This window comes from Oncorhynchus nerka, linkage group LG18 (genome assembly GCF_034236695.1).
Source record: "Oncorhynchus nerka isolate Pitt River linkage group LG18, Oner_Uvic_2.0, whole genome shotgun sequence".
Classification (NCBI taxonomy): Eukaryota; Metazoa; Chordata; class Actinopteri; order Salmoniformes; family Salmonidae; genus Oncorhynchus; species Oncorhynchus nerka.
The window spans coordinates 77,133,830-77,144,950 of NC_088413.1; the positions used below are offsets into that span (position 1 = coordinate 77,133,830).

Consider the following 11,121-nt stretch of genomic DNA (forward strand, 5'->3'; position numbering starts at 1 on the left):
ACACCTGCTTCAAACAGCTGAAAATAATATTGTTTTTTTTTATGGTCATGGAAAATATTTTTCATAGCTGTTTAGATGGTACAATGGTTCTTTACACTAGACTCTTTACACTAGACTCTTTACACTAGACTCTTTACGCTAGACTTGCTTTTTTTGTCAAATAAACTGAAGTTAGGTGAACTATTAGGATTTTTGCAACCAGGAAATGGCGGAGATATTTCTGCATAGTGCTCCTTTAATGTTATCTTTAATGACCTTTATAGAATGTGTGTGTGTGTGTGTGTGTGTGTGTGTGTGTGTGTGTGTGTGTGTGTGTGTGTGTGTGTGTGTGTGTGTGTGTGTGTGTGTGTGTGTGTGTGTGTGTGTGTGTGCGTGGTCTGTAAAACATCAGTAATTACCTGCACCATGTTGACCATATGTGAGGCCGGCCTTCTTCAGGATAATCCTAGTTAAGAGATTAGTTAGAGAGAATGAGGGGGGTAGATGGGAGAGAGAGAGAGAGAGAGAGAGAGAGAGAGAGAGAGAGAGAGAGAGAGGAAATGAGAGAGTCAATGTAGGGACACACCGTACCGTCTCATTGGTCTACTGTTTGTGTACGAATCCACTACACGAGATATATCTGGACTGTACTCTCTCTACTAGCTTTTCTCTATGGTCCTTCTCAACTTCGAGGACAGCTGACACTAAAACTCTTTGAAACGTGTTGAGAAGCCACTGTTGTAGAGACTCTGGAAGACTTGGAGAAGCCCAGCCTCTTCAGACCAGACTTGATGGGAACAAACTGTTTGGAAAGAGAGGATGACGGGCTACAAGAACGATTAATCGCACAGGAGAAGGCGAGAGACAAAGGGAGAGAGGAAGAGAGCGAGAGACAAAGTCGGAGATCATGATAGCGTACGTGGACTGTCTGTCCCCTGAGCTGGTTGGGGGAGGGGGCGTGAGGGTGGGTGCTCGATGCTGGAAGGGTGGGTACAGCGAGGACGAGGATGAGTTGCTTCCTCTCTGCTCGAAAGATGTCCGAAAGATGCCCTCCCTGCAGCCCAAGAGCGAGGGCAGTTTGAGACGTCGTCTGCTCACCTCCAAGATCCACCAGCAACGAGACACACTGTGGGCTCCCAGGCCTCTTGCACAGGGTCTCCCGGACAACCAAGGCCTCCAGGCGACGCAACACAGTCAGGACTACCCTGGCACCGAGCCCCAGGCCAAACCCAGCCCTTCCGGCCTGCTGATCCACCACCTAGCAGGCTACTCGTCACAGGGTTCCCAGCAACATAGGCACAACGCAGGCTACTCATTGACTCAGGTACAGAGGACCAGCTATTCTCCCCGACCCCCGACCCCCATCCTGGGTACAGCTTCCCCCTACAACCTCCAGGAGGAGCCAGATGCAGCCACACTGGAACCCCAGGATACTGTAACCCAGGATACTGTAACCCAGGATACTGTAACCCAGGATCCTGTAACCCAGCATACTGTAACACAGCCTACACCACAAGGCCCAGCAGCAGCAGCTCTAACCCAGGGCACCACAACACTGCACAAGGAGCCAGCAACCCTTCCCCAGGACAGGGATACGGCCATACCTCCACCCCCCCGGGACCCAGCTACAGCTCTACCTTAGGGTTTGCGCCCCAGTCCCAGCCCAGCCTCCCCTCTAACCTGCCCCGGCAGAGAAAGAGTTTCTCTCCCTTCAACCTGCTCCGACGGCGCAGCTACAACTCCAACCAGATCCCCTTCTCACATACCCCTCAAAGCCAAGACTGGAGAGGTACGCAGCTCTATTCAAATCAAGGGGCTTTATTGGCATGGGAAACATATGTTAACATTGCCAAAGCAGATGAGGTAGATAATATACAAAAGTGAAATAAACAATACAAATTAACAGTAAACATTACACATACAGAAGTTTCAAAACAATAAAGACATTACAAATGTCATATTATGTATATATACAGTGTTGTAACAATGTACAAATGGTTAAAGGACACATGGGCAAATCAATGTATTATTTTATCTATCAGTTCTGTGTTTGTGACACAATGGTTTTTGGATGCAAAAGATACATTCTACTGGAAAGTAGGAACGTATGAACTGAACGTTACGGATATATTATAGAAACCCCACCCCTACCTGGGAGAGTCCAGATTAGCTCTGACCTGGTTGGCTCTAACTCCCGATATCTGTTTTTATCTCAGTCTATTTTGTTTCTCTCTCACTCTCTCTCTCTGTCGCTCTCTCTGTCGCTCTCTCTGTTTCTCTCTCTCTCTCTCTCTCTCTCTCTCTCTCTCTCTCTCTCTCTCTCTCTCTCTTCGCTCTCTCTCTCTCTTTCTCTCGCTCTTTCTCTCTCTCTCTCTCTCTCGCTCTCTCTCGCTCTCTCTCGCTCTCTCTCTCTCTCTCTCTCTCTCTCTCTCCCTCTCTCTGTCATTCTCTCTCTCTCAATTCAATTCAATTCAATTCAAGGGCTTTACTCTCTCTCTCTCGCTCTCTCTCTCGCTCTCTCTCGCTCTCTCTCTCTCTCTCTCTCTCTCTCTCTCTCTCTCTCCCTCTCTCTTTGTCATTCTCTCTCTCTCAATTCAATTCAATTCAATTCAAGGGCTTTACTCTCTCTCTCTCTCTCTCTCTCTGTCTCTCTCTCTCTCTCTCTCTCTCTCTCTCTCTCTCTCTCTCCCTCTCTCTCTCTCTCAATTAAATTCAATTCAATTCAAGGGCTTTACTCTCTCTCTCTCTCTCTCTCTCTCTCTCTCTCTCTCTCTCTCTCTCTCTCTCTCACAGTGATAGATACAGGGACAGGGACAGGGACAGGGACAGAGACAGAAACAGAGACAGGGACAGGAAAAGAGACAGATACTGAGACAGAGATGGGGACAGAGACAGACAGGGACAGGGACAGATACTGAGACAGGGACAGAGACAGGTACAGGGACAGAGACAAGGACAGGGACAGAGACAGAGAATGAGACAGGGACAGAGAGAGATACCGAGACAGGGACTGAGACAGGGACAGGGACAGAGACAGATAATGAGACAGGGACAGAGACAGGGACATACAGGGACAGAGACAGGGACAGAGACAGATTATGAGACATGGACATGGACAGGGACATGGACAGAGACAGGGACAGGGACAGAGACAGATTCTGAGACAGGGACATGGACAGGGACATGGACAGAGACAGGGACTGGGACAGAGACAGATTCCGAGACAGGGACAGGGACAGGGAGAGATACCGAGACAGGGTCAGGGACAGTGACAGGTACAGCGACAGAGACAGGGACAGACAGGGACAGGGACAGAGACAGGGACAGAGACAGGGAGAGAGACAGATACAGGGGCAGAGACAGAGATATCAGCTGATGTACGAAGGGCTATATAAATACATTTGATTTGATTTGATGTACGAAGGGCTATATAAATACATTTGATTTGATTTTTGAAGCTTTTAAACACACACTCTGATTGGTTGGTTACGTCGTATGAAAGGCATGAAAACGTAAGACAAATATTGATTATTTTCACGTAAACTATTATAGTTATAAGTGGTGATGTTCTAACATAGTGTGTCTGTGTGTACACTTGAGTGTACAAAACATTAGGAACACCTTCCTAATATTGGACTTGCTCCACCTTGTCTCAACTGACTCAAGGCTTAAACCTTCTTTAACCTTTAACTTTTCACTTGTCTCCTCCCCTTCATCTACACTGATTGAAATGGACAAGGGACCTCAACAAAGGATCATAGCTTTCACCTGGTCAGTCTATGTCATGGAACGAGCAGGTGTTCTTAATGTTTTGTACACTCATTGTATGAGTGTACAAAACACACACACACACACACACACACACACACACACACACACACACACACACACACACACACACACACACACACACACACACACACCAGAGGGTTTAAGAGTGTGCAGCTGTAGGTCCATACGGTGATAATGGTAAACAGTGCTAATTCTGGTAATGAGGTTAAGTTGTGGAAAACAGGCTTTAGTTTCCAACAGCTGCTGTCTCTCAGATATACACAGTCAGTCTGCTACCAGTACTGACCTGTTATAGACCAGCCACAGCACAGAGATGCTAACAATGCTAGTAATGCTAATTCTAATGGATTTTCATTACGATAATGCTATTGATGCTAACTGCTAATGCACTAATAATGATTATTCTAACTCCTCTGGCACTAATAATGATGATGCTACTGATGCTAACGCCTATGGCTCTAATAATGATGATGCTACTGATGCTAACGCCTATGGCTCTAATAATGATGCTGCTACTGATGCTAACGCCTATGGCTCTAATAATGATAATGTTGGTGATGCTAACGCCTAATGCAACAATAATGATGATGCTAGTGATGCTAACTCCTAATGCAATACTAATGATGATGCTAGTGATGCTAACTCCTAATTGAATACTAATGATGATGCTAGTGATGCTAACTCCTAATTTAATACTAATGATGATGCTCGTGATGCTAACTCCTAATGCAATAATAATGATGATGCTAGTGATGCTAACGCCTATGGCTCTATTAATAATGATGCTAGTGATGCTAACTCCTAATGCAATACTAATGATGATGCTAGTGATGCTAAATCATATGACTCGAATAATGATGATGCTACTGATGCTAACGCCTATGGCTCTATTAATGATGATGCTAGTGATGCTAACTCCTTTGGCACTAAAACTGATGATCTTAGTAATGCTAGCTAACATTTCTGTAGTAATACTGCTAGTGATGAAGCTACAGGTAACTATACTGTAATGTTATGACCTGTTATAGCATTCAGCACATTTCTGTCATTCTAAAAATGAATCTATCCTCATCCCAGTGAGTGAACACATTTATAACACGATTAAAACCGGTTGTCCTGGTTACAGTAACTGGTACACTTAAGCTTGGCTGGAAGTGTGTGTGTCTCATATAAAATCTAATCAAATCAAAGTGTATTGGTCGCGTACAGAACATAGCAGATGTTACAGAAGGTGTAGAGAAATGCTTGAAGTGCTACCAGCTCCGAGCAATGCAGTAAAATGTTGACAAAGTACATGATAAAGGTTGGATCAAATTCAATTAACAATGTGTGTATGTGTGTGTGTGTTCCAGCTTTCATAGTCTCAAGTTAGAATTAGACATTCATCCATGTTCCTCAAACATCACACTTCAAAGTGTCAAGTGTTTTGAGAGAGAGGAAGGGAGGAGGAGGAGAGAGAGAAAGAGGATGAGAGGGAGAGGAGGAGAGAGGAGGAGGAGAGAGGAGGAGAGGAGGAGAGGGGGAGGAGAGGAAGGGAGGAGGAGAGAGGAGGGGAGGAGGAGGAGAGAGAGAAAGAGGATGAGAGGGAGAGGAGGAGAGAGGAGGAGGAGAGAGGAGGAGAGGAGGAGAGGGGGAGGAGAGGAAGGGAGGAGGAGAGAGGAGGGGAGGAGGAGGAGAGAGGGGGAGGAGAGAGAAAGCGAGGAGGAGAGAGGGAGGGAGGAGAAGAGAGGGAGGGAGGAGAGAGGGAGGGAGGAGAGAGGGAGGAGAAGAGAGGGAGGGAGGAGAGAGGAAGGGAGGGAGAGAGGAAGGGAGGAGAGAGGGAGGGAGGAGAGAGGAAGGGAGGAGGAGAGAGGAAGGGAGGAGAAGGGTGGGAGGGAGGAGAGAGGAAGGGAGGAGAAGAGAGGGAGGGAGGAGAAGAGAGGGAGGAAGGGAGGAGGAAGGGAGGAGAAGAGAGGGAGGAAGGGAGGAGAGAGGGAGGGAGGAGAGAGGAAGGGAGGAGGAGAGAGGAAGGGAGGAGAGAGGAAGGGTGCTGCAGTGTGAGTTGGGTGGCAGTGTTTTTCCTCGATTTCTCCTCGTCGTCCTCGTCCTCCTCATCCTCCTCTTCATCCTCCTATCCTATTCATCCTTTCTTCTCGCCGCATCTCTAATGGAGGAGCGACCGGGAGTTGTTTTATCCATCACCTGGGAGGGATAACACACACACACACACACCTCAGGGGGGTGTCTGTGTGAGTGAGGGGGTGTCTGTGTGAGTAGGGGGTGTCTGTGTGAGTAGGGGGGTGTCTGTGTGAGTAGGGGGGTGTCTGTGTGATTGAATTGTGTTAGTTCTCATAGCTAATGCCTAGGCTTTAGCTCAGCATGCCAGCGTAGTGTTGTGGTGTCAACCAGGGTTAAAATACAGTCAGTCAGTATCTTAGAGGTAATTTTTGTATTCAAACACACACACACACACACACACACACACACACACAACAGCAACACAGTTGCAGGTCAAATCTTTCTCACATGTTTTGCATAGAGGTTTAAGACCACCCACACACAATGTTATTTGTTGTGTAATTTTGGAAGAAATCTGTGACTGTGTGTGTGTGTGCGTGTGCGCGTGCGTGTGTGTGTGTGTGTGTGTGTGTGTGTGTGTGTGTCTGTGTGTGTGTGTGTGTGTGTGTTGCGTTGAAATATAATAAATATATCTTTCTCCCTCTACATCTCTGTCTCTGTCTCTGTCTCTGTCTCTCAATTCAATTCAATTCAAGGGGTTTTATTGGCATGGGAAACATGTTAACATTGCCAAGGCAAGTGAGGTAGATAATATACACAAGTTTAAAAAAAAGAATAAAAATGAATAGTATATATTGCACTATATATTACACACAGAAGTAACCACAAGTAGATTTCACCCACTAGATATGGGAATTTATCAAAATCGAATTGTATGTGGATCTGTGTAATCTGAGGGAAATATGTATCTCTAATATGGTCATACATTGGGCAGGAGGTTAGGAAGTGCAGCTCAGTTTCCACCTCATTTTGTGGGCAGTGAGCACATAGCCTGTCTTCTCTTGAGAGCCAGGTCTGCCTACGACGGCCTTTCTCAATAGCAAGGCTATGCTCACTGAGTCTGTACATAGTCAAAGCTTTCCTAACGGCCTTTCTCAATAGCAAGGCTATGCTCACTGAGTCTGTACATAGTCAAAGCTTTCTTTCATTATTGGTCAGTCACAATGGTCAGGTATTCTGCCGCTGTGTACTCTCTGTTTAGGGCCAAATAGCATTCTAGTTTGCTCTGTTTTTAATGTTAATTCTTTCCAATGTGCCAAGTAATTATCTTTTTGTTTTCTCATGATTTGGTTGGGTCTAATTGTGCTGCTGTGCTGGGGCTCTGTGGGGTGTGTTTGTGTTTGTGAACAGAGCCCCAGGACCAGCTTGCTTAGGTGACTATTCTCCAGGTTCATCTCTCTGTAGCTGATGGCTTTGTTATGGAGGGTTTGGGAATCGCTGCCTTTTAGGTGATTGTAGAATTTAACGGCTCTTTTCTGGATTTCGATAATTAGCTGGTATCGGCCTAGTTCTGCTCTGCTCTGCGTGCATTATTTGGTGTTCTACAATGTACGCGGAGGATATTTTTGCAGAATTCTGCATGCAGAGTCTCAATTTGGTGTTTTTGCCATTTTGTGAAATCTTGGTTGGTGAGCGGACCCCAGACCTCACAACCGTAAAGGGCAATGGGCTCTATGACTGATTCAAGTATTTTTAGCCAGATCCTAATTGGTATGTTGAAATTTATGTTCCTTTTGATGGCATAGAATGTAACAACAACATTCTAGAATGTAACAACAACAACAGTAACAACAATAACCAAGGGTCAAAACAGCCATCCATTCAACAATAACAATAAGTATACAGTAGAGGACATGTGCAGGTTGATTGGTTTGTCAGACACTGTCCCTCATCTTATGGCAGGTAGCAATGTAGTGCGCTGCCAACCCACAGCTCTCTGCGTCCTCCCCCAACAGGACGGGTAGCCTATCCTCATCAGAGAGGACTTTGAAACCTTGAATAAGGGTTTCAAATTTGGGGAAATGACAGTCTCTAATTGTTTTATATTTTTTAAATTTGGTTGCACAGCCTTTCCTCTACAGGGAGCCAGGTTTTCCTGTGTCTATCCTTCTCAATGGCAAGGCTGTGCTCACTGAGCCTGTACTTTGTCAAGGTTTTTCTAAGGTTTTGATCAGTAACCATGGTCAAATATTTAGCCACGGTGTACTGTCGATTTAGGGCCCTGCATTTTGCTTTGTGTTTGTGCTTGTGCTTCCCAACAAGCAATATAGTGTTGTTTTGACTGTGTTATAATTTGGTTTATTCTGATTGATTGGACGTTCTGGTCCTGAGGCTTCAGTGTGTTAGTAGAACAGGTTTGTGAACTCAGCTCCAGGACCAGCTGGATGAGGGGACTCTTTTCTTTGCTCAGCTCTTGGCATTGCAGGGCTTGGTAATGATATGAGAGGGGGGTCACTGTATTTGAGATGTTTCTAAAACTTAATTGATCTTTTTTGAGTTTTTATTATTAGTGGATATTGACCTAATTCTGCACTGCATGCATTGTTTGTAGTTTTCCTCTGGACATGTAGGAGAATCTTACAGAACTCTGCATGCAGGGTTTCAATGGGGTGTTTGTCCCATTTGATGAAATCTTGTTTTGCAAGTGGACCCCACACCTCGCTGCCGTGAAGTGCAATTGGTTCAATGACATATTCAATTTGTTTTAGCCAAATTTGAAAAGGTATTTCAATTTGAATGAGCTTTTTAATGGTGTAGAGAGAGAGAGAGAACGAGAGAACGAGAAAAGGGTAACCAGTGAAGAACAAACACCATTGTAAATACAACCCATATTTATGCTTATTTATTTTCCCTTGTGTACTTTAACCATTTGTACATTGTTAAAACACTATATATATATAATATATATATATATATAATATACAATATCTTTATTGTTTTGAAACTTCTGAATGTGTAATATTTTGCCAATAAAGCCACTTGAATTTAATTGAGAGAGAGAGAGAGAGAGAGAGAGAGAGAGAGAGAGAGAGAGAGAGAGAGAGAGAGAGAGAGAGAGAGAGAGAGAGAGAGAGAGAGAGAGAGAGAGATGGTGGTAATGGTAGTGATAACAGTTTAGTGATGGTAGTAGTAGTCGTAGTAATGATGATTGTAGTTGTAGTACTGATATAAAGAAGAAGATGACCGTTATTTAGTTATAAGTTAGTTATAGTTTCATTTTCCATAATTTGATTTTATATTTATTACATTTCTACTATTGACTGTTACCATTTTATTGTTATTATTTCTGTATTTAAATTTGTATTATTATTTACTACCATTTTATATTATTATTTGCTATCATTTATAATTCTGTTACAATGTATATTGTATACATTGTTGCTTTGGCAATATTGACACAATGTTTTTCATGCCAATAAAGCAGCTTGAATTTGAATTTGAATTTGAGAGAGAGAGAGAGAGAGAGAGAAGGGGAGACGAAGAGAAAATACTGTCAATGTTCCAGTCCTACTGTAGCCCCTTGACACAGCAGACATAGTGTTGAACTCTCTCTAAAAATGTCCTTCCTTATTGCCCTATGTGATAATCAATGTGTTAACAGTGTGTGTGTGTGTGTGTGTGTGTGTGTGTGTGTGTGTGTTACAGAGTGTGACAAGAAGCTAAGGAGTGATGGGTACGGCAGTTCACAGTACTTCTCTCAAAACCCCGCCCACCTCAGTCGTAGCCTATCAGAGGACAGGCTGCATGATGACAAGGCCAGGAAGGACAGAAGACAGAAAAAGGTACACGCATGCACACACACACACACACACACACACACACAGACACACACACACACACAAACACCCACACACACACACACACACACAAAAACACACACCCACCCAAACACACACACACACACACACACACACACACACACACACACACACACACACACACACACACACACACACACACACACAAAAACACACACACACACACACACACACACACACACACACACAAAAACACACACCCACCCAAACACACACACACACACATACTACTTTCTCTCAGTGGTGAAGAGTTCAGGATATAAACACATGATTGCAACACATCCTCATCACAACTTAACCCTTTGTGCTGAAAAAGATTATGTCCGTTGTGGTATGGGAGAGTTTGACAGTTGGACAGATGGACAGGTGGACAGTTGGACAGTTTAAAACACGACTCAAGACAGTCAAAGAACCAAGTAAAAACAGCCAAAACTTGATTTTGTCTCGTCAAACCTTTCACAAAGAAGAAATACAACAACATTTGATTTCAAAAACTCAAAACTTAAGAACTATTTGTTAAACATATTTCCTTTCTCACAAACAAACATTTTTCTTTTTCCTTTGTATATCCCAGTAACAGTAACACTTGACCCTATTGGTTAAAATGATCCCTCCAGTCTTTCTCTCCACATGTTGAACATAATGAAGCTCTCTGCAAATGTACTTAATGCATTCTACCCAAGTAGTGCTGGTTTTACTGTCTTGTCGAGGAGGGGCGGAGTAGCTTTGAAAAGCTGCTTTTTACCCAAATATAAGTAACCAGAACCAGTCAAAACAAACAAAATACATCAAAACACATGTTTATTTTGGACATGAGCAAATATCTATACACATGAAAGCCTCTGGGTCAAAATGACAACACAACATCATGTTTGTATACAAAATCTACACAGACTTTCCACAGCACATCAGTGTGTCCACATTTTGAAGTTAGGTTCATTACCCTAAATGAGGGAAAGAAGTGAACTTCTTATTTTCGACAACTCAAAACTGGAAATGGGTCAAATTGACCCGTAACATAATAGAGTGGTTAAAGGAGTCTTAACTTCCTGTTTTGGGGCTTAAGAATAAGATTTTGTTCTTCAACTGTCTTTCCTAGTTAAATAAAGGTTAAATAAATAAAAAGATTTGCAGCGGCCGTGACTGAAGTCAAACGAGAGTTTGTCTCGGGAGGTTTCATTTGGGTGCCTCTTTGTGTGATCTCTGCAGTTCATCCAGAGTGATCATGGGCCTCTTGGCTGCATCTCTGATCAGTCTTCTCCTTGTATGAGCTGAAAGTTTAGAGGGACGGCCAGGTCTTGGTAGATTTGCAGTGGTCTGATACTCCTTCCATTTCAATATTATCGCTTGCACAGTGCTCCTTGGGATGTTTAAAGCTTGGGAAATCTTTTTTGTATCCAAATCTGGCATTAAACTTCTTCACAACAGTATCTCGGACCTGCCTGGTGTGTTCCTTGTTCTTCATGATGCTCTC

At 43.8% G+C, this 11,121-nt stretch overlaps 1 protein-coding gene across 1 annotated transcript in view; it reads left to right on the forward strand.

The window, feature by feature from the left end:
* The first annotated feature begins 600 nt into the window (after window positions 1–600).
* Window positions 601–11,121, forward strand: part of LOC135561649 (NHS-like protein 1) — a 35,901-nt gene continuing 25,380 nt past the window's right edge. Inside the window, 3 exon segments of the mRNA XM_065003374.1 lie at window positions 601–1,516; window positions 1,519–1,768; window positions 9,475–9,611. Coding sequence (XP_064859446.1) covers window positions 887–1,516; window positions 1,519–1,768; window positions 9,475–9,611 — 1,017 coding nt within the window. The 5' untranslated portion in view covers window positions 601–886.